The sequence below is a fragment of the Bombus flavifrons genome, chromosome 10 (assembly GCF_040668555.2).
Source record: "Bombus flavifrons isolate JBK064 chromosome 10, iyBomFlav1_principal, whole genome shotgun sequence".
Taxonomy (NCBI): Eukaryota; Metazoa; Arthropoda; class Insecta; order Hymenoptera; family Apidae; genus Bombus; species Bombus flavifrons.
Genome location: NC_138451.1, coordinates 4,309,580 through 4,333,344, shown reverse-complemented (window position 1 = coordinate 4,333,344; position 23,765 = coordinate 4,309,580). Strand labels below are relative to the sequence as shown.

General features: G+C 33.6%; 2 protein-coding genes across 10 annotated transcripts in view; one reads left to right on the top strand and one right to left on the bottom strand.

Annotated features, from left to right (window-relative positions):
* Positions 1 to 28: 28 nt before the first annotated feature.
* On the top strand, positions 29 to 5,770 carry Golgin104 (coiled-coil domain-containing protein 186). 3 transcript variants are annotated; one of them, XM_069122194.1, is made up of 10 exons: positions 30 to 428; positions 557 to 760; positions 884 to 2,249; positions 2,330 to 2,600; positions 2,683 to 3,086; positions 3,170 to 3,708; positions 3,807 to 4,072; positions 4,443 to 4,466; positions 4,573 to 4,722; positions 4,793 to 5,769. In XM_069122194.1, the coding sequence occupies exons 1-10, from the start codon at positions 305 to 307 to the stop codon at positions 4,865 to 4,867; spliced, it is 3,423 nt and encodes a 1,140-aa protein (XP_068978295.1). In that variant the 5' UTR covers positions 30 to 304; the 3' UTR covers positions 4,868 to 5,769. The 3 variants fall into 3 exon arrangements, with proteins under 3 accessions (XP_068978294.1, XP_068978295.1, XP_068978296.1); XM_069122193.1 differs by having other exon boundaries at positions 29 to 428; positions 557 to 2,249; positions 4,793 to 5,770; XM_069122195.1 differs by lacking the exon at positions 4,443 to 4,466 and having other exon boundaries at positions 4,793 to 5,765.
* A 9,364-nt stretch (positions 5,771 to 15,134) lies between these two features.
* mura (ring finger protein murashka) overlaps positions 15,135 to 23,765 on the bottom strand; it is a 36,528-nt gene continuing 27,897 nt past the window's right edge. For 5 of the 7 annotated variants that reach the window (XM_069122690.1, XM_069122691.1, XM_069122693.1 and 2 more), the window contains 8 exons: positions 20,856 to 21,057; positions 20,690 to 20,777; positions 19,972 to 20,057; positions 19,294 to 19,878; positions 18,738 to 18,938; positions 18,336 to 18,634; positions 17,708 to 18,011; positions 15,135 to 17,463 (listed from right to left, as the gene is read on the bottom strand). In XM_069122690.1, coding sequence (XP_068978791.1) covers positions 17,389 to 17,463; positions 17,708 to 18,011; positions 18,336 to 18,634; positions 18,738 to 18,938; positions 19,294 to 19,878; positions 19,972 to 20,057; positions 20,690 to 20,777; positions 20,856 to 21,057 — 1,840 coding nt within the window. In that variant the 3' untranslated portion in view covers positions 15,135 to 17,388. The other 2 variants (XM_069122695.1, XM_069122696.1) reach the window with 2 other exon arrangements.

Here is a 23,765-nt window from a genome sequence, read left to right as displayed (position 1 = left end):
ACTACACACATTCTTGGTCGATGTTTTTAGATCCAGTGATATACGGTTCGTGGATACACTAATCATGTTCGTAATAATGGTTAGAAAATTAGAAACAGACTAAACAATCCAAAGAATGACAGATAGATTCTCTCAAATTTTTCAGCTTTTAGGTTATTTTCTTTGATTTTAATTTCTTTCTCCACAATTGTTGCTTAATGCTGTAATCGCAAGTTTGTTGTCAGTTTGAGAAAATTTCTCAACTCCTATAGTTTTCGTCAGAAAATGTAACACAACGAAATAGGGTCAAGTTGATCCGAAACAAATGGAATTTACAGTTGGTGAAATGGAGGGAAAGAAATTGGAATTATCTTTGCAGGACAAAATCCTTTCTGAAAATGTCAATCAGGCCGATTCCAGTGTAAAATCAGATGTTTCGATTGCAGAAGGTACGATTTGAGGAGTTCTGTTTAACGAAAATCTAATATAAATTGTTTTTCGAGTTGCTTAAATAAAAATATTTCAAATGGCAACTGCTTAAAACTTTTAATATTGCTTCTTTGATTAACATTTTTAGATATTAATCCTACAACTCAACAAGATATAAAAATACATGAAGAAACAATGCCAATTCATGAGGAGCTTGTACAAGACAGCACTGATGAAATTAGAGGAGATTCAGTATTAATAAAGAACAGTGATGAAAAGAAATATCAATTGATAGAGAGAAACAATATTGACACAACTGTAAAAAGTTCCACTTCTTTAAGTAATTTCACAAGTGAGTTTGATACAAACTCACACAAACTTCCACAAGAAAAGTGTCTTCAGAAATCATCTTCCTGTAATGATATTAAATTATCTTCAACGACATTATATGATACATTGTTATGTACATCTTCAGATACAATTTCTAATCATAATATAAGGTCTATATCACCAAATACAATATGTAATGATGAAGAAGAAATAATTTTTAATACTAAATTGTATATGGAGGAACATGAAACAAAATCGTTGAAAAATATTGTTGGTGTAGACACACATGAAAACTGTGAAGTTAAAGAAAATATTGGTGAAACGGAAGAAGAAGTATATCATTCTAATGCAAATGGAAAATTACTAGTAAATAATGGTCAAGCTCCAAGAAGTTTAGTTAAATATGAAAAGAATTTTAATGAAGAACAAAAACTATGTGAAATTATCAAGGATACTAAGATACAGAGCAATGTAATATCTAGACCAACTTTGGTCGATGACAGCAGATTGGTGAAAATTTCACTGCCAACAAATCCAATTAACATAATGCAATCAAATGCTCAGTTTCTAAACAAAAGTCGTAACTTTTTAAATTTTATTACAGAAAAATCTACAAACATCATGGAAAAAGCACTGTTACCACAACATATAGCAATGAGATATAATTCAGTAATGAAATCTGTAGATACTATTTGTAATGAGAAAAGGTATACAGAAGAATCTTCTGGCATGGAATCTTTGACAGGATCAGCATTCAATAATACATCAGATTCGATTTTAAAAACAAAAAGTATTTCTTATGTAACAAAAGGTCAAATGGATGTGCAAACTGTAGAAAATGAATATGTAAAAAATGATGAAAATAAGAACACTTTCATGTTAAGTTCGAATGAAGCTATAAGTGGAAATATTGAACAAAATAGTAAATATTTAATTACAAATGAATACATCTTTGATCAAAATAATGTCATTGATCATTCCCCTAAATTAAAAGATTCAAAACAGTCAGAATCCTCTTCCATCGGTAACAATGATAATAAAACAAATGATAATGTACTTTGTGCAAATACAAATAGGAATCACAATCTTAATTTTGTGGTATTAAATCCTGGAGGCAACAATATAGAGGAAGCTATTACTGATACAATATATAAAAAAGGAGAAGCAAGTGCTGATTTTGAAGAATCAAAACAGAGTTTGTTGCAACATCCAGTTTATCTTACTTTATTAAAAGACTATGCGGATTTAAAATCTAAGCACTTGAAGCTACAAGAAAAAGTTGAACACCTGGAAGAAAGGAATCGAATTTTGGAAGCAGAAAACAAAGGAGAGATCTTTTCTGTGCAAATAGAAACATTAGAAAAGACGATAAACAGACTTACACTTGAATTGCACACATCATTAGAAGCACAGGAAATGTATAAAAAAGAGTACAGTGCTGCAAATAAAGAAAGGGAAAGCATGGTAATGAAATACGCAGTTAGTGAGAAACAACTTATTGATACACAAAGGTACATCAAAATTTGTATAGCTTTTATCAATATATTTTATAATTATTTAATATCTCCTTTTTTTATCTTACTGTCATTAGGGCGAAGGAATCTGCAGAACGTAAAGTAAAAGAAATGACAATGCAACAAGAGACACTGCATAGTAAACTACGAGAAATGCAAGGGGAACGAGGTAGAATATGTAATATTTTAACCGGAAAACATCGCGAGGTAACTGATCTTCAGAGAGAAGTTGAAAAATTAAAGGAAGATGTAAAGATGAGGGATATAAAGTTACAATGGACTCAGAACAAATTGAAAACAGAAATGGATTTGCAGAAGGAAACTCAACAAAAATTAGACAAAGCCACGGTAATAACGCTAAGGGAAAGTAGTTTATTGTTTTGTATGTAATTTCATATCAGTTTTGTTCCTTTTTTTCTTTTTTTTGTAGATCAGGATCAACGAAATGAAGGAAGAATGCGAACAAGTCCGCAAAGAAACACAAGAAACAATGCGAAAATTTCAACAATCGGAAGAGAATAAAGCAGTTACATTAGATCAGCAATTAAAGGAACAACAGGCACGTTTAATTTTAGAAAGACACGTTACTGAGGATAAAGAAATGTTGAGGGTTCAATTACAAAAGGAAGTAGATACATTGAAACACAGACAACAAGTTCTAATTGAAGAAAACAACACGCTTAGTTTAAAGATACAGGATGTTGAAAAAAACCGCTTAAATTATGAAAGTAATCTGAATAATTTGAAAATCATAACAGATCAACGTCAAAAAGAAATTACAGAACTACTAAGTAAAGTATCTGAGTTAGAATCATTGAAGACTCAGCTTCAACAGTGGGTATCACTCTTTTAAAGTTATGATTTTAACTTGTTTTATGTTTATCTTATTAGTAATTTGTTTCTTTTTTTTAACATAGCAAAAATCAATACTTAGCATCAACGGAAGTAGAGATCCAACATTTACGTTTGGCTAATGAAGAATTACAGGCTGATATGTCTGCGTGCCAACAGAAAGAAGCAGAGATGCTGGACTTCACGCAAAAATTGACTGATAAAAATGTACGGCTACAATCAGAGTTTACAGCCATTGAAGCCAAAGCAAAACAATTAGAACAAGAGCATGGACCATTACATCAAAGTATAAGTGAATTAATTGATAAAGTAAAAGCATTGGAAGAAAATCTTGCTCGAGAAAAGAAAGCGAGAATCGAAGAAAGTGAAGTTTTAGAAAGGTGTCTTACGGAACAAACGCAGGCAGCGAAAAGTCTTGCTCAGCAATTGGAAGATAGTCAAGGAGAAAATGCGGTGTTAAAGAGGAAACAACAACTAAGTATGAAGGAAATGACGCGTGAGCTTCAACAATGTCGGAAAAAATTAGATGCGTTCGAAACATCAATACCTTACAATTCGTTGAGTGTTGCATCTAGAACTGGATCAAATATTTCATTAAATACAGGTTTTTAAATACGAGATTTAAATATTTATACATGTTTTGACATGTTATTGTGCTGATATTTATTATTATTGTTACTTTATTTTTTATTATTATTTTAGGAGATGCTTTAAATGGTGCCTTATCCGATAACAGTATCAATGGTGACCAAAGTATTCAGCCTACAGAGCCTAGTAGACAATTGTTAATAGATCGTATTATAAAGTTGCAAGAGAGTAATGCTAGGAAAGCAGAGAAACTAGATTTTTTTGAGGAACACACTCGAATATTAGTTGAAGAATTGCAGAAGAAAAAGAAAATCATACAAACTTATATTTTACATGAGAATATTGGTGCCATGGGTGGCAATGAGAGAGATAAATATAAGGTAAATTTCATCTTTAGACTTTTGAATCTTATAGATGCAGTGAAACTCCATTTATATGAACGAAATTTTAGTAGTGCCTGATTAATTGAACTTTAGCTATGTGGCACACTCTCATATTTTGTGGTATATTCTCACATTATTATGTATTTAAGAACAAATGTTTCGTGGAATCTTCTTATATGAACATGAACTCTTATTAACTGTATGAAAAATCATAGGTAGTGAACAAAAATAGGGCATTTCCTATTATATGAACGATCTGATTATGTGGACTAATTTGTTCCACAACAGGTTTATATGAACGGAGTTATACTACATTATAAATATTATGAATTTTATATTATATTATATTTCACTTTTTATGTACAAGCATATCAAGAGTAGGAGAAATGCAGTAAGTTTAACAAGAAAAATTTAAACTATCATTGTAACTTTCGTGGTAATTTATAAATCTAAATAATTATAAGTTTCGTTTAGTTTTAATTGTTATTGAATTACAGGCTGAATTAGCAAGACATGGAGGAATAATGGCCTCTGTCTACAATCAACGAGTCTCGGATGATAATATGACTCTTGAATTATCACTAGAAATAAATCAAAAACTCCAAGCGGTTCTCGAAGATGCATTATTTAAGAATATTACTCTAAAGGTAAACGTAAAAATGTAAAACATATATCTATAAATGAATTTGTTATTCTAACTCATTGTTATCTTTTTAGGATAACATCGATACTCTCGGTGAAGAAATAGCAAGGTTAACGATGCAGAACCAACAAAGGCAAAATACACACTAAAAGTATATTAGGACAACATACTTGTACTTATATTGTAAAGATAACGAAATATCAAATGTATGTGTTAAAAACGCGGAGATAGGCAAATTATCGATTAAGAAACTTGGTATATATATACATATACTAATATTAACTTTAATGTCTTATACTGAATATACATAAAGTTACATTTGTTTTCTATAAAATACACATAAAAAATCATCATTTTAAGTAAAATTAATCTTTCAAAATAATTTGAAAGATATATTCTTTTCCAATTCAAAATGGATATAATAATTTCGTGATTATTTTTTCATCCGAATGTTTTTAATGTATTTTTTATGTATTATATAGTAGTTTTTATCATATACATATTGTAAAAAAGGAACTTTGGTATATCATTTTAGTTCCTTTGTTATTTAACTGATAGTTGATTTCCATTACAACTGGTATTGTGTTTCAGTATAAAAAAAAACAGCTTTATTATATCTAGTCAAAAATGTTGATACTTAAAAGAATTCATTAAAGTGTTAAATGCAGAATATAGGATATTTTTGATAAATATTGGCATTGTATTATAACGTGTAAAAATAATTTGTTCTTCACGCGAACCCCTGTTTATTTACTTAATTATTCTGTATAAATTTCCGATTTTTAAAGAACATTCCATATCGTTGATATCATTAAGAATTTGTAATACATGCCAATGAAAATATTTAGTAAGAACTTATTAATATTGTATTAGTTTTATGTATGTATAATACATTTAATTTATTAAATAAGTACGCTACAGTAGTAATTAAGGATTATATATATTATATCTGATGTAAAAATTGTAAACCTCTATAGAAACAAAATATGACATGGTATTGTGTAAAATAATTAAAAGAATATTCCAATTTACTCTAAATGGACAAATTTGAAATTTCTTGTAAATTATTTTCATTTTAATATCATAAAGAATGATTCACTTACCGTATGTGTATCCCTTACTTATCATAAACGAATACATATCAAACATATAAAAATAATAATCGAAAAACTTACATAACATAATTTTTATAAATTTATTCGCAATAAACCATAAGAACATAAAGATCCCGTATTACACGAAATATGTTAGAAGAAAAAGATTCTAATTATTTCTAATGCAATAATTTTACAATAATGATAATAAAAAAAGATTTGAATGAAGTAGGTTTGTTCACACATTTAATGACAACCTGTACTACATAATATAAAGTATTTGATTATAACAAGGCGAAGCAGACCTTGTGATTTTATAATTATATTTTTCTTGTATTTTTCCATTTTCTTTTCTTGTTGTCAGATAATTATGAAACTATTATATTACTTTTAATCCATCTAATAAGAGGAACACACCTATTACTTCATAGCAAGTTCTTTTTTTCGAGAAGTACCTCCCGTTATTTGCCATATATATAAGACACATTTTATTCCTTCGGACAAATAATTCTGTTTTTAAACTTGTGTTTTGTTCTCTCTTGTTCTTTACTCTCTTCTTTAATGGCATCTTCACTCTGTATATACACTATGCACAGCACTTATAATTTTACAAAGCATTTTGCTACCGAAATTTACAATCGAGTAAGTAAATTACCATTTAAATTGCGATTTAATCAAAAGTAGGTGTATATGTTTAGTTCTTACGTATCTCGCGTGTACATAGTAAATTTGTATGTGCTTATGCGTTTGCACGTGTGTACCTGTGTGTCTATATATATATAACAATCACATATGTATATGTATATATATATGTAATGAATATTGCTTTTTGTACATTGTATCGTGGTATGTATACACATGTACGTGAACTTACGTGCCACATTTCACCTTATTCTAAGGATCATCTTACTCTGAAGAATCACTGATTAATTCGCAGTTTGGACAATCTCAAGCGATGATTTACAAAAACGTTATGAATATATAATAATGATGCTCTGTTTTGTCCAACTACTAACACGGCTCCGTTCATTAGCCACGGTACGATTATCGTTTCGCAAATTAGCAAACAGTGTCACAATTTAATCGGAATACATACACGTGAGTTTGATTGCGACTACTAGGGCGAAAAATAATTTGTTGCTCTTTTAGCTTCTTACGACTTGACCTGAAAATAATCATACTTTCCGCGGTATTTAACAAATTTCTACACGGTTTATTTCAATTAATCCTCTCTCTTAAATCGAATAACACTACATTTGTCGTTTTACTATGCCTTGTGGTTTTGGTACCTTTTAACAGCTACGAAATCCTTCCTCCCTTTTGTATAGAGTTTATGAAACAACATAATCAAAAATAAATTTTAATTTTAAAATTGATTTACGACATTGATCCAGTTGATTCATATAAATATGTACTTACAATTCAATTTAAATTCATAATCGATATAAATCAAGCTTTGAGACAGATGAAGATCGTTAAAGAAGGTGTGAATGATTTGTATGTAAGTGTTTAACAAAACTGAATATCAGCTAGACACGATTCAAAACGGCATATTTGACATCTAAAATATCTTGAAAATACTTTTGAAACTAATATTTTCAATGTAAATATCTTTTCAGAATCCTATAACTAAATTTAATAAAAAGTAAATTTGATAATATGTAGTTGGTTTACAAGGTATTTAATTTTAAAATTGCTCTCGTATGAAGATTATAGGAAAGAAACATAAGTACATTTTTGTTGACGTTTTTATTTTTATGGCATTTAATAGTTAAAAAGATATATTTTAACATAAAATAGCTAAAAATAGAGAGTATCTCTTAAGTTCAGAGATATAGTTAATAATATTTTGTAAAAGCTAAATTTGTAATTGTTAACACAAATATTATTTTAATATTCTAACAAACAATATTTTTAAGATTATAAAAAGCATGAAAAAATCATGTTCAGCCTAAAAGCCAAATAAAAAGACACGTTTGGATTAATTTAATATCGTACTGAATTTTAAAATTGCTACCCCGTTAAAAACTGGGAAATGTATCTGATTTGTCGTTTCTTTTTCTGTGGTCTTCATATAAAAATAACAAAATGTAACTTATCATGTCCTTTGTCTGCCTTCGTCTGGTTTAAAATACCTGTTTCGATAGACAACACAAGAAACACTCCAAATTATTAACCGTTGCCCGTTGCTTATTGCTGTTCCACCAGATCGATTGTATATACTTGCAGCTCTCCTAACCTTTAAAAAGAATAGAAAGAGTTCCCGTACTTTTAACCGTCGTAACGCAAGATTTCGAAATTCCCCCACGTAAATTTGCCACCCTTAAAGCACGCCGGCTCTCGAGCGCGTTAATTTTGCCAGGCGAATTGATTTTGACCCTGCCATGGCTATAGCCGTTCGCTCTCGCAGTCGCAGCCCGTTCCTGCATTAACTCTGCCCAGTTAGATCGAAGTTGCGAACCGCCAAGAGGGAGAGCCCCGGGATCAGCAAGAGGAACGAGAGCCAGAGGGAGGGAACAAGAGAGATACGTGGTTTAAAGGGAACGTGTTAGCTATGTGAGCTTTAGAGAGGTTATGGTTGCACGATGGGGGCGGGGTGAAAGAGAAAAGAAACAAAACCTACAGGTCGAATGGAAATGAAAAAAAAAAACGAGAAATATGTTTTACTAGGACCAAATGCAGTCACAACGACAAAATCAAGAATTGAAAAAGAAGAATAAAGGAGATCTTAGAGGAAAAATTTAAAGGAGAACATAAAAAATAGGTATCTTGGACCTAGGAATATAGAGACATAGCATATAAATTATTGTAGGATAGGTCTATCGAGGAAATTGTGCCTAATTTTTATTAGAAACTGTTTGTAATGCACGTAGGTGTACACATTTGTCATCTATTACAAAACACTGAATATAAATAGTGAAAGCGAAAGATGCTTTATTTTTTTTATTTAAAATGTAAAACATAAATTACTTTATACTCAAATTTTTTCTTTCAAATTTTATAAATTTTAATAGTATTATCATCTAACAGCAATTTTTTAGAAAGGATTTAAACTTTTAGGCATTCGTGTTAATCTGTGACTAATGTCCTTGATAATTTGCGATACAGAATACGCAATTAATTAAGAAGTAACTAATTAAGTATGATTAGAAACCCACTTAGGTGAGTTTTATTCTCACCTAAGTACTTACTAAGCTACATTCCGATTTTATATTCCATGATAAGAAGAGACTCAAGAATTAAACAAGGAAGACGACATTGGTGAATGTAGCGGACAAAAGGAACAGAGCGAAATAGAAAATAAAGAAAAGCGAAAGACAAAATAAAAGATTAACAGAGCGAGAGCACGTAAAAACGATATAGTGGAGAAATGAAAATGCAAACAGATAGAGACAAGGTGGGAGAAGGAAAAGCAGAGAAAAGTAATGGCATGTGAGAGATAGAGAGAACACGCAGAGAGGTTTGTGTTCTAAAGCCTACAACCCACCCCCTATAAATTCAGCCAGGGGGCTTTCCATTAAAGGGAAACTGTCATTGCGGGAGTGTTTCTGTCGAGCAACTTAAAGTTGGATGGAACGTTCCAACCTAACCTATAGGGTCACGAAGATATGAGCATATCTCGCTTTAAAGCAAGTCGAATTCTATCGCTCTCGTACAGACCCTCATGGATTACCCCTATCTTCTTCGTGCAATTTCTCCTTCTTTTTCTCATCTTTCTTTCTTTTTGTTGCTCTTTTCTCTCGTTACCCTTGCGACCCTCGTGTAGAGACGCGTCTCTGATGCTCGCGAATCGCACGAACACCGAGGGTGTCGAGAACGCTGCAGGGATCCTCGTCGATGGGAATGACATCGTCGCAAATTAGAGGCTACTCCCTTTGGCTGAGGCAATGCTGTATTATGGGATTCTGCGACATGATCAAGGGGGGCCTGGTAACCACGGCAGCGTTACGGATCGATCAGTAATACCGCGATCGATAACGCGTCTCCGCAACGTTCAACCGAAGCCGATGGAATATTATGCCAGCGAGAATGAACCGTTACGAGTTTAGGACTTAGAACTAAATTTCGTTTTAGAGCAGCCAATTAAAATTTTTGGCCCACTGTTTTTCTTTCGATAGCACTTGTCTGGTGGAAGTAAAAAATGCCACTTTCTAATGTAGCAAAGCATGGGTTCAAACCTTATACTATCTGTAAATATGGATATTTTACGACTTATTTTGACGAAAACGTACAGGTATGGATACGTTTCTCATTCTGAAAGACTTTTTTAACACTCTAGTCGACGTAACTTGGTCCCGAAGCTTTTTTTACCACATTACGAACGAGTAATAGAAAATTTGCTCACGTATAGTGTTGACTGTATAGTGTATAAAAGAGAAAAAAAGATAAACGTGTACGGATATGGTTTGGCGTATCGACCGAGGTTCGCAATTTACAAGAGGAGAAACTACGTACTTGTTCGCTTGGAAATTCTGCCGATACACTCGAACCGCATAATGCGATGTTAGAGCAAATCAATTATGACCGTAGTTAACGATTCATGGAAATTACATATGACAAATAACAAGGATATGTTGATGAATGAATAGACGCATGAACGGAGAAAAGAAATTCATTCGGAGCATAACGTGAAAAAAAAGGTCGTGTAATCTCAGAATAATAATGATCGATAATATTTCATTAATAATAATAATAATAATATTAACATTAATAATAATAAGTATAATAATAATAATAATAATAATAATAATAATGATAATGAAAGTGATAGTAGACGATAGCGATAGTAGTAGCAGCAGTATCCGTATTAATAATATATAATGTTTGGCATCGTTATCTTCGCGTCTGTACAATAGTTTACTGATACTCAGCTCGCTTCGATGATTAAAAAACATCCTTTTTCCCCATTCCACTTTTCCCCATTTCTGATTTGTATACAGAAATTCGTGTCGCATTTTGGTTATTTAACAATATGCTCCTCCTCCGATATTAGCGATATTACAATGTATTTATCGATAAATTTAATGAACCGATACGGTAAGTTAATAATAACATAATAATAATAATAATGCTAATGGTAATGATATATAATAATAACTAATAACAACAATAACTAACGAACAAATTAAATATTGCAGTACAACTAAAAAACGTTAAATCGAGTTTGTATAAAAGCGTCTAACGCATTTCTGGTATACACGTATATGTTAACAAAGAAGTAGTGGTATCAGCAGCAGCAGCAGTTGCAGCGGCGACATATTCAATTCTACGAATAAAATATATAAAAATTGTTACACAAGTTCACGCTGCCGAGGACAACGTCTCGAACCATCCCAATTATTACACGCTATTTATTTTATTAACAGAGCGAGAAATCTACTTAGCCACGCCAATAAAAGAGAAAAATGAAGAAGAAATAATACGAAGGAGCGAAGGGAGGGATGTTAATGTATTTTTTAAGTGTGATATAGTTATTTGTGGTACATCATGTATAGGAGCGAAAAAGAATCTTTATTGTTAGACGATATTGATTTTCAACGAGATTTATAATCTTAACGCGTCGTTGAAGAAGACGTATAAAATGCTTCTAGCCACGTGCTTCTTGCAAATGATAACATATGGAAATTAATATTAATAAATAAGAAGGAAAACAGAGAGGAAAATCTTTCCCATAAAAAATTAGAAAACTTAATATGTATATCATAGTAAGTAGGAATTAATATAATTAATTTTTATTTCTTAAATTAAGCGCGTTCCAAATTCTTTTCAATATGGTGATTCATTTCAGATATCTTCATGTTAGTTAACTGTATACGCTACCCATAAGTTTGGAAAAACGAACAAACGTACGATAAGAGAGCACCACTCGCAGGAGGGAATACTTTCCCGTCGTGAAGAAAAAAAAAAGGAAACGAGAAACAAATTATTCTAAACTAATGGCATGCTTGTACTATATGTCGTGAAGTGATTCAGTGAACGTATTGTGCTTCTTCATCGTTGTCTCAAAGGAGCTGCTAAATGAAACGAATGGTAAACCGCAAACAATGAAGTTATGCGTTCGTACATTTTGAATGCGAAATATCAATGTATTTTTCTCTTTCTATAGATCGTTTGATTTATTGCTGTTTCTCCGGATTTATCGACAATTCGAAACAAGACGTCAGGTCACTGGATATGGTTTTCGGTTTGGATTACGACGTTCTTTAAAAATGATATTTTGATTCATGAAACGTCGTCTGCTGTTCGGCCAACCGTGCGAAAACTGCTATACGTACTTATGATTCTCGGGTAACACGAATCTATCATTATTATAATACTGCATCGAATTCGTTGACTTTTCCAAAATAATATAGAAGAAAAAAAGAAAAAGCAAGACAAATAGAAATTCGTTTTAAACAGTAACGCGAAAGGCGAAACAAGGGGAAGAAAAAGAGGCCGAAATCGATCGTTGTTACTTCAGCGAGGGTTTTCACGCCGCTGCGTCCAGTACACATTCGGCTTTTAGAAGATGAATTCTTCAACGGCGGCCTTCGATATGCATAAATCAGTTGAACGCGCAGCTGGCCTCAGCAACGCCGACGCAACAGTCGAGTTAACGCGCAACTTCAATATTACGCGTTTTAAAGCCAGCTACTTTCTTCATCCTCCAAGTAATTGAGACGCGAAGCAACGTATTGCACGTTCTTCCTTTGTTTTCTTTTTTTTTTTTCTTTCTGCGATTTCAACACGTGATACGTGTCTAATGTACAGTATGTATAAACGAATACATGTTTCTCTTTCTATATACAAATGATATAAGGGTTTATATCGTTTATATCTAAAAGCAACTTGGGCAAACTCATACGTCGGAACAATTACTTTTGGTACTGTTTCGTGACCGGTTCTTCGAACATGCATTCAAATAAAATTCTTATCATCTCTTTCTCTTTTCATGCTCTGTATTATTAAAAAATCGCCTCTCGGTAATTAACGAGGAAACAAAGCTTCATAGAGCATTTTCTTCGAATTGAATTTAACTATTGGCGTTAAGATGATACAGGACGTTCCAGGAACCGATCATAGGTTTTTCTGCTGCGACTGGTACACTAGGATTCAGGGTGTGTTTAAGGTACGCATTATGGATTTCGTTATGCTACCTTAGTCTAAGCGTATCAAGGGACGGAGCGTTGGACGGGCCAAGGTTACTACAGCCGAAAATCGACATTATCGGCGATTTAAAAGCCGAAAAAAAAGAAGAGAAACTCATCTCTACAGAAACAGCGATTACAACAAGTATGGTTTAATTCTGATACTGTTCCATATTATTCCTACAACGTTTGGTTATATCTTTTCCCAGTTGAAATTTTATACACATACACGGGTTGTACAGATTTAATGTTTAACGCCGTATTTATAATATAATATTTAATAAGTAAGATAAAGAGACTCCGAATGATGGATGTTAAAGTTCATAATTCTTTTTCAGATTATAACATTACGAAAAATCGAACGAAGTAATAGTTCAAAATTTGGAAGTAATATAGGATAGAATGGAAAATATTCTTAATCCCTTGATAGGGATGATTTCTTCGGCATTAGCTCCTTCCAATCGAACGCTCGTCCCTTTTGACAACCTCACACTCACACTCACACTCACACTTTCTCTCTCTCTCTCTTCATCTCGTTTTCACTCTCATGGTCTTAAACTAGTAAAAAAATGTGAGCCTTTCTTCCTATTTCCTCTCCTTCCCGGGTGTAAAATGCGACAAAGAGGGCGAGCGTGCGAGACGCGTGGATATACGATGGAGAAAAGTGATATGTGTTCTCTTATAACGCATCTAGGAAAAACCAACGCTCTTTCATTTGTCTTTACCTTCCTTACTCTTTTTTCTTTTTCCTTTTCTTTCCATTTTGAATATACACACAGCAACACGAACACACACACGCACACGAGTTTTTGATATTGTGTTCGATAATGAGCTGGGTTTACACGACGCGTTACATAGATGCAAATGACGCGGATGGGAAAAAAGCGCGCGATTGATAGAAACGAAACGCAGTTTGAACAAGAGGTGGTTGTAACCGGTAAGGAAATTGACTTTTGATTTGCGTCGCTTCGTTTGACATCCGCTGCCGTACAAAGCCGCTTTCCCTTCTATATTTATATACGAGTATGTATATAATTTTACATACATATTTCGATTGTTATATAGGTATTATTTTTGCTTTTTAAGCGACAGAGAATATACAATTACTGATTTCAATTCTCTGTCCGAGAAAATTGATAAGAAGATAGAAGCTGAGTGGTGGAATAATGAAACGAATAGCGGAGGAGCGAGATGTCGGCAACCTCGAGCAGGCCTACTAATTTTAAACGAGCTGTTGCTTGTTTCCGACGCACGTCACTTGCATCTGGTAACTTTTCGCGAACGCAGCCTTAGACCTGTACAAAGCTACTAAAAAGTACATGTTTTACGTATATGCGTTTGCACGGACGAGTTTCGTTTATGGATAAATCGAACTGTTTATCGTGTTCATCTGAGAACGAATTATAGATCAGCGGATTTAGATAATATCGATAATCTAATGTATCAATATTATTCGAACAAACTTGTACAAAATTTAAAAATCAAAATTATAGAATATTAAAATAGATCAAGAAACTCCTTTCCAGTATCGAATTCTAATTGGAATATTTCAAAATTTAACAAAAACGATATTCAAACGATTTTTTAAATATTGAAGCGCTATTGATGTTCTATTTTATAATAAACTATACGCAGATGCACAACGGCGAAGCATTTCGATTTATCAGACACGTTTGTCACCACATGGTTTTGTTTTTGTGCTTTATGTCGTTCCACTCTTTTCTTTTACATTTGTTTCTCTGAAATAACGAACATGATTCGCGTCGATTCGGCTTTCCTTTATGATAATAACCCATATCTCTTCCCTTCGTCGACTTTTCGCATGAGAACTCCCATAGTCTTTTTCCCGATACACGGTCAGTAAAGTAAAGGCACGCGATAAAAAATGGAAGGATAAGGTCAAAGAGGTACGAACATGATCGCGGTGTCATGCGTTTTTCCGCCTTTCGATTACGTTTGATGATGTCCGACCGTTACCTTTCACTGTACGACACACCACGTGATTTTCATCTCATCGATCGATTACATTAAAAACTAACTAACGCAAAAAACCGAGAACAAATAGAATTTTCAATTAATATAATTATTTACCAACTACTTACTATGTATATCTTTAGAAAAAGAACTAACTCTTAAAGAATACAAGAAGAAAAAAAAGAATTAACTTCGGAAAATTTTTACTAATCTAAAACAAATCGATTACAAGTAAATTTTATTATAGATTATTATAGCAATTGCGTAAGAAACTTTTTACATAACAATTTCATTTAACTATAAAGCGCAACAGAAATTTGCTAATTGATCATACTTGTGCAAGTATGAAGAGCCTCATGAATAACAAGAAAGATTATTTCAAATTTTCCGATAGCAAAAGCGCTCTCTTTCCACGTGGTATCGCTCAGTTGAGATTAATATGAAAGCCCTTTACGAAAAACCTTGGGAACGTACGTTTTTTTTTCAAAAACGAATCAATCTTTCATTTATTTTTAAATACGTGCCTAATCCAATAGTATTCTAATTCATAAACTCTGTTTTTTTCTCTGTTAGAGACTTCTAAATACAAGTTATCTTATTTCTTTTTATATACCAGGTAAATCTTAATCTTTAATTTAGTTAATTACGGTTAATATTCGTGGAAATTCGAAAAATCGCGGTTAACTCGTTTTTCTCTTTTTCTTCTATCCAGCGGTTTTTCTTTCTCTGTCTCCCTTCCTCTCTCTCTCTCTTTTTTTGGTTTTCTTAGCGTACGTACGTTTATTGTTTATGAGATGTGTGTATAAAAAAATATGAATCGTTTCATTTCTTCTATTTAGAGGTAGATACACAGGAAACAGAAGCAGTGTTCTTATCTTCTTTTTTTGTTCAGTTTTGTATCTTCTTTACGCAGCTTTCTTTCCTTTTTTTGCATGAGAACTATTGCTGAAGAGCCTGACTTTTCTTCTTTTTCTTTAATCTTCGTCACGTTTCGAACAATATTTGATCCATTTACCTTTCCTTCCCCCTCCCCCCGTTAATTCTACGTTCTACGATAGCCTGTGAATCAGTAATAGTAATTAGGGAAACTTATCTTTCGGGCGAAAGAAAACGATCCGCGACGAAGTGAGTACAATGGAAAACGGATCTGCTACACCTTTTGTGTTCCTCAAAACGAACATCGAATGTTTCACCAGATTATTTACAAAATATTTACGTCATCTGACAAAATAATTTAATAATTTTTCTTTTTTTTTTTTTATCTACAATCCCTAGTCGCTATAGAAAAACACTTACGAGCTCGACGTGACAAAAGAGTGATTATCCGATCTACGTAAAAAGACACGTAAAGCATATATATATATATATAGGTTAGAAAGATCGAATCTTTTCTTTCCTCTAATCGGTTTACTCCACATAATGATATATCTTAACTTGTTTGCCGCGAGAAAAAGAAAAGAAAAGAATGTTCACGCTACATTTGGTTATGTGCCCAAAAAGAAAAAATACAAAAAAAGTTACTTACAAAATCAAATTGGCTGTAGTGTATGTCTCATTGTGATAGGAGCGCGTTTATGCGAGTATATATGTACAATTCGTAGGATTAAAAATACAACTATCACTATAATATTAATAATAATAATAATAATAATAATAATAATAATAATGATAATGATAATAATAATAATGATAATAATAATAATAATAATAATAATAATAATAATAATAATAATAATAATAGTATACGTGATAGTAATAAAAACTGGAACGTTAATGGAAAGTAGCGATTATAGTTTTGCGTATTACGTAAGTAGTTATGTACAGAATAAACTTGACAATTTGACGAAGTAATAATATGAAAAGGAAAAAACAACAAACGAGCATTAAACACGATTAAACTCGAAGCGCATCGATGAAACAGAACGAATACATTAAGTCAGACTTTAATCTTGACCTGAAATGCTTGATAGCTTTTAACAAATCTCCGAAATTTCCTTCATTGCTTTCAATCTTGATTGATTTGCTCATTACTTGTTATTATACACTCTCTCTTTCTCAAACCTGTCAGACTTGTCTATTCTCGAGAAAAAAATAATGGAATAAACGCAGAAACGTTAATTCGCATTGTAAAAATGTTGCATGCTGCAATTTTAAATCGTGTACTTTTATTGCGTGTGTGTGGTCCATTTCTCGACACCAAACACCCTGACAACATACCCTGAATTTTACTATATTTTTTTTATCCCCTTATATTTTTTTTTTGTTTTCCGTGTTTCATTCATTCCCAATCCTCTCCTCTTCGCAAAATCGAGGTGATCAACCGTGACATACTAACGACTCGGTCAGAGAAAAGGCGAGAAATGCTTGTCAACAGAAATTTGCACAAACCAGCAACGTGATCGCTGGAAGCTCTGTGCTGAGTAGCGTCCCTGAGATCTGTGACAGTTGGCGCTAGTGTACTTGAGCGGCTTGGCGTCAGTCGCTACCGGTCCCGCTGTTTCCAAAGTATTCTCCGGCATCCCCGCGACATATTGGACACGTTCGATTTGACTGTAATCAAAAAATTAATAAATTATGGTTATTAATTGAAATTTAATTTAGGCAAGTCTCAAGCCTCAAATAGTATTCTTAGTTTATAGATGATTATATAATAATTAATTTCAGGAAGGTCTTCAACTGTTAGTTTAGTATGTAATGGAATGAATTGACGATCCACCACAAAAGTATCAGCTTCGATGTATATAGTGGATCGCTAATGGTCTATATAGAATCGTATTATCCTCAATAAACTTACTTTAAGCCACTTGTCGATGCATTTAGAATGGAATTCGTGTGAGCACGGTAGAACACGCAGTGACTGCAGAGCCTCAAAGTCGCACATGCAGACCACGCAGTTGGTTTGATCTCCTTGGTGTGTTTCTGCGTTGAATTTATACGAGGGTAACTGCTCCACTTCAGCCCGAGTCAGTCCTCGTGGCTTAGCCTCTCCTAGTCTCTCCGCCAAAGAGAGCAGTGCTTCGTAATTTTCGGTCGCTGAGTCCGGCGAGGATAGTTCCGCCTGACTGTACGGAGATAATGGTGGATTGCTGAGCATTGCACTGTAAATTGCAAAATTTTGTAAATTAAACGAACTCGTCATAAATGAGGTTGAATCATGACTATTCATAGTAGAGATTTTTTACAAATCTTATAATAGTTCTTTTCTATTTGTTTAGTCCATATTTTTTATTAATATATATATATAATTATTAATATATATAATAATAATTATTTATATATATATATATATATATAAAACTAAAGGTCATTTAGTATTAATGAAGTACAACGGGGATTTTTTTCACTCATAGACATGAAGATGTCTATGTATTTCCTTGGGCAGCACCGATTGGTATCAATAGTAACGACAAAGTGATACTTACAAGAAGTGTAACAGGAATCCTGAATAAGTAGCCGGTGCTATCGGAGGCGTACCTCTCCATCTACTCGACCTTGGTCGTCTGAGCGTGTGAACGTTGGACGGTGTGCGCCGAGTTCTAGTTTGAATCATTTCCAATTGACTGTTCCTCGTTTCTGATAAGAATATAGGAGTAGGAGTAGGAGTGGTAACTTGAGTTAGAGCTGGCGGTGAATACGAGTGTGGTAATGGTAATGGGGCACCGGCTGTAGCTCCCACTCTATGATGATGATGGGACTCTATTAACTCTAATTCAACTTCTCGCTGTAACAAAGAAAAAATGAAGAACGTTAGATAAATGTTTTCTCTTAGTAATGATAAAATATCCTGTATACTATAATAATTTGTCTTAACTGGTGAATCGTACCTGTTGGGAAAGTTGATGGTGCGCAGTGTAATGAGTAGTATGGACGGGTGGAGGAGGCGCGTGAGCGTGATGAAGAGCCGCTACAGGACCTCCGGTAGGTGTTGGGTATCCTCTGGATGCAGCGCCAACTATTGAACCGACCAGGCTGTGGCCTGGGTGAGTCGGATGAGCCGCTGAATAGTGACTATGGTGGTGGGTAACCTGGGGAAATATAAATTTATCTATTATAATATTCTAAGTATCTCAAACTCTTTTAGCAATTTAATACAACAATACTATAACATTTAATTAAAATTTAAATTAAATGTTTAGATTTATATATATAATTACTCAAATTTTATATACATATAAATTTAGTATCTTAACAAGAAATACCATAAAAAGTAAAATTTTTTAAACGCAACAAAATTTACGTTTTTTCTCCAATGGATAATGTATACGAAGATCATACAGAAGGAATATGATGTCATATTTATAGAGGATTAGTTCCTGAATTTGTTCAAGATTATTGACTATTATAAAATTAGTTGCGATATTGATTTTATAAAACATTTACCTGACACGAATGTGCGAACGCGTGTGCTCCGGTCGGTGTGTATATGCCGTGCAGCTGGCATGGGATCCTGTAACCTGTCGCTTGAGGGTGCCAGAGTGGTTCTCCACTAACGGCAACCCCCAAACCGGAAACACCGACTTGCCCAACGTCTACGACCACAGGGCCGTTTGCTCCTTGCGCGGGATGGTGTCCCGTACCAGGTGGATGATGGGGATGCGTCTGATGCGCGTTATGCATATTATGATGCGAATTATGTATATTATGGTGCGAAATGTTGTGATGAGAATTGTGAATCCCATGGTGGGAGTTATGAATGGGCGGATGAGGGGTATGACCGGGCACGAAAGGGTAAGACAAGCCGAACGAGTCTGTGTATCGTTGATAACGATTTCTGATAGTTGGACTGCCGCGTGTCGACATGTGATTTCGAGGTGATCGCCTCTGGGGTGCCGTTGAGAACTCCCATGGCGGCGGAGTAGTGTGCAATGACGGTGTAGGCGAGGGTGGCGTAGTTTCACGAACTTCTATTCCAGAAACGGCACCATTGCGGGATATTCGACGGCGCTTCCTCGAAGGAGATTCACTCTAAAATTATACCGATATCGATCTTACATTGAAAGTAAAAAATTGTGATGGAACGATCGAACAGAAATTTTGGTAAAGTGCACAGACGTATACCTTTCTACCATCGTCTTGACTAGGCTGTCTGTAATATGGCGGCGATGGCTGGATTTGTACAGGACTCAGAGGTAGTTGGCTTGTCGCTGAAATAAAGATACAAGAAATAACCTCTCATTCACTTTCAGCCATAGGGTCAAAGAAGCTATGTATATGTATACAATGGTCGTACACTAAATCAAAAATCTATAAACAGCACACTACCTAACAGTCAGAAGTAATAAGACACCTACCAGTTACATCTATTAGGAGATTCTAATAAATTTTATTTCATTTAATATTTCGTATCATAAGTAGAACACAGATTTATGATAAATAGATTGCGGATGTTTATGCATTTGTGAGAAATTGAAAGGTGTAAAAATGCACAGAACATACATAACATAACAAAATAGTACCCCTTACGACATTTAGTTGTTGAAATTTCACACATACTTCTCCTTAGATTTTATTTCCTTAGTTGCATCATATGAATACGAATTTACATAAACATTCGCAGTTTAATAATAGAATGACTAAGAGATAAAAACATAGAAATTCGATCTGTACTAAATATCAACATGTGTGGCAATATTTACTGGTATTATTAATGTATACATGTATATATGTGTGTATACACTACTTTATATGTGCATACAATCATATATGCATGTATAGTATAGTGTAGCATATATAATAATATATGTTTATACAATGTATCTCGAAAGTCTAAGGATACCTTGGGAACTCCTACGATATTCCATATCGACGCCGCTAGCTCCAAGACCTGGACTCATGTTCAATAATGGACCACGCATTGCGTTCTCCTGCGAGTACATATATCTTTTAAGAAAGAAAACACACAGATACTGACTCGTAGATAGTACAGAAGGAGGGGTACTTACTTGCCCGCAAATGTTAATATGCAACGGTGGAGAATTGGCCGGTGGGCCCACGGACTCTTGTGGAAAATGAGCCGGTGGACCTCTTGATTGCGGACTGTGCTGCGGGGGCGGTTTGTACCCCACGCTAGACCCGCCTACGTTCCCGTGATACGAAACTTCCTTGCCGTTTGGCCCGGAAGACGTACCGACGCCAGGACAATCCCTAAATACATAGAAAATTGTTAGCGGTCATATTAGAAAGGACGACGAGTGTCGACGTTACCATGAAATCGAGGTGTTTGGCATCACATTGCATAAGACACTGGTGCATAAGATTCTGCAGAACTTTTGGAAACAATATTTTTTAAAAAGTTCCAGAGACTATATCTGTGTAAAATTTTATATCAGATTCAGAATAAATAATAAATAACAATTAATTCGTAATAGATCGGAATTACAATTTATTAGACCTAGATCTTTTCTTAGATTTATTAGATTCAATTTGAAAATTGAAATAGAAAGATTTAAAGATCGTAGCAGAGTTAATGCAGATAATGAGGATTATTCGAAATTTATAGTAGTTAACAATTCCAGTAGTTCCACAGAAATTCTTATAGATCGTTTAGAATCATTGAATTACATTACATTGAATTACAAGTACTTTCACCGTAACGTCGATATACGCATAACTTGGAGTTCATTTTTCCTCCTTGAACACGATTTACGTCAACTCTTGATCATTCACGTGTATCGATCTATCGAACAATTAATATGAGTGCTGCTGATCGGACGATTCCTTAATATATGACACAATTTGATGTAATAATAAACATGATTTTCTTCTACTGTAGAATATAGAATATTACTATCGTGACGACAACGCACCTGCTGTATCAATCTTAATACTAGAACTATCAGAGTCATCAAAATAACAAATTACAATTTTTTATAGAAATTTCATAAATTTTTTTCGTAGATTTGCAAAGAATTGGATTTGCATTTTTACAGATTTCAATGAGTTTTTATAAATTATAAGAAGCAATATTTAATTTTAAAATATATTCTTTATGTAACTGCCATTTTGATCTTTCGACATATACGAGGTTTATATTTTAGTCAACGGTATCTGTAATGCTAATACGTTTACCGATTTAAAATAAAACAATGTTCGTTGACTAGATACGAAACGGGAATAATATTATTGTTAGTAACGCGTAGCTGAATAAATTCCATATTATGGCGTGTTTACATGAATCGTGTACGATATCCATAAAACAGCGATATGGGACGAATCCATTGTAAAACGTACTCTTACTTTTACGGAAGCTTCTAGACGAAATAGTAACAAAAAAAAAAAAAAAAAAAAAAAGAAAAAAACACGTGACAACCAAGTACACGCAATACGAAGAAATGAACTGTATATCGTCAATTTGCTGGAAAAGTAATTTATTAAAATAATTGTGTCACTTTTCAAACAAGTTGACAATACTTATAATCATTTAAAAAATAGTTGTCATTAGGTGGCATGCTAAACAAGATAACCAGTGAAGAGAAGATTTAAACATGATATGTAGAGTACAGAGAAAATAGAGACGAGGAGAATGAAGAAGAAAATAATAATTCAAACAAGAACAAGCATTCGTTATGGCACAGAAAAAGATCATAGTTACATATTCTGTTAACGAATGCTAAAGATTGTTATTGATCTGTATATACATAATACCTTCAAGGTCGCGTGCTGTATGGTGTCTCATGCAGCTATGAACAGTTTCATCACAAACTCGCGAAATATAAATTTTGCAGGAAAGATATCATATTGAACAAAAGTAATTAGCCGCGCGATATATTCTTACAAGTGTATTTAATCGTGCCATATATTTAGTTGTGTGAACATGTGTCATGTTTACATATCGTCGATTTACTACAAGAATAACACATAAAAAGATCGTCAATTTCGAGATATTTATAAAATTAGCTGAGCAATTATTTAGCTCTTTATTAGAGTACGAGTATCATAATTACGTAAAGATCAATGTGTCAATTTGTAAAAGAAAGCAAATATTCTCATTATTGAGTATTATAATATGTAATTAATAATTTTCTATTTTAAACTTTAAAGTTTACTTCTACTATTTATTAGTGTCATTCTTTTAGCAAATCGATATGTATTCATTCTTCTATATTACATACGTACAACATGTGTGTATGTACAGGAACAGTATCACAAAATCATCTCAATCGAACAAGCTAACATCTGTATTTTTCGCATGCACACGTGTGTTTATGTGTCGCGTGGTTCATAGACTAGAAATACCGTGTTTCCAACTCGCGGAATGTTAATCACAGTAACAAAGACAAGTCCCGAAATTCGATGAAATCGAGAGGAAAAGAAAAACGAAAGTTTCAACGGACTGACGGATACTAAACCGTGCATGTGAAAACGAAAAAGCACCACGATTGCATCTGTAGCGTCGCAACTCGAGGACAACGTTATGCGCGTTTATTATCGTCGATTAGAATGGTCGACTCTTCAATGTCGGTTACTCTGAAAATTAAATACACACTTACTAGGCGTAACGCGTAACTCGAACAGAAAACTTTCGCGACAATCACTCCCTTCCATATCGATCATTCATGTTGGTAAATGCGAAAACCTATCGACGAATGTTCGATTCTCGATCGATCGATAGCGTAACAAAGTGACCTTCTCAAGAATTACACCGATGTATACGTAATTCTCGACGTTACGAACAGTTATGTAACCATATAGGCAAATAAACAAAGTCTAGCGATAACAAATCGTAACACTTTCGATTACTTCGTAAAGTGTAGTTTCGTATACGAATGGGTTGCGCAGCATCATACGATGCTAATTCTGAAAAGACTCTATCGCATCTTCTCGAGAATTTTTAACTTGGCTGTAGAGTCGAC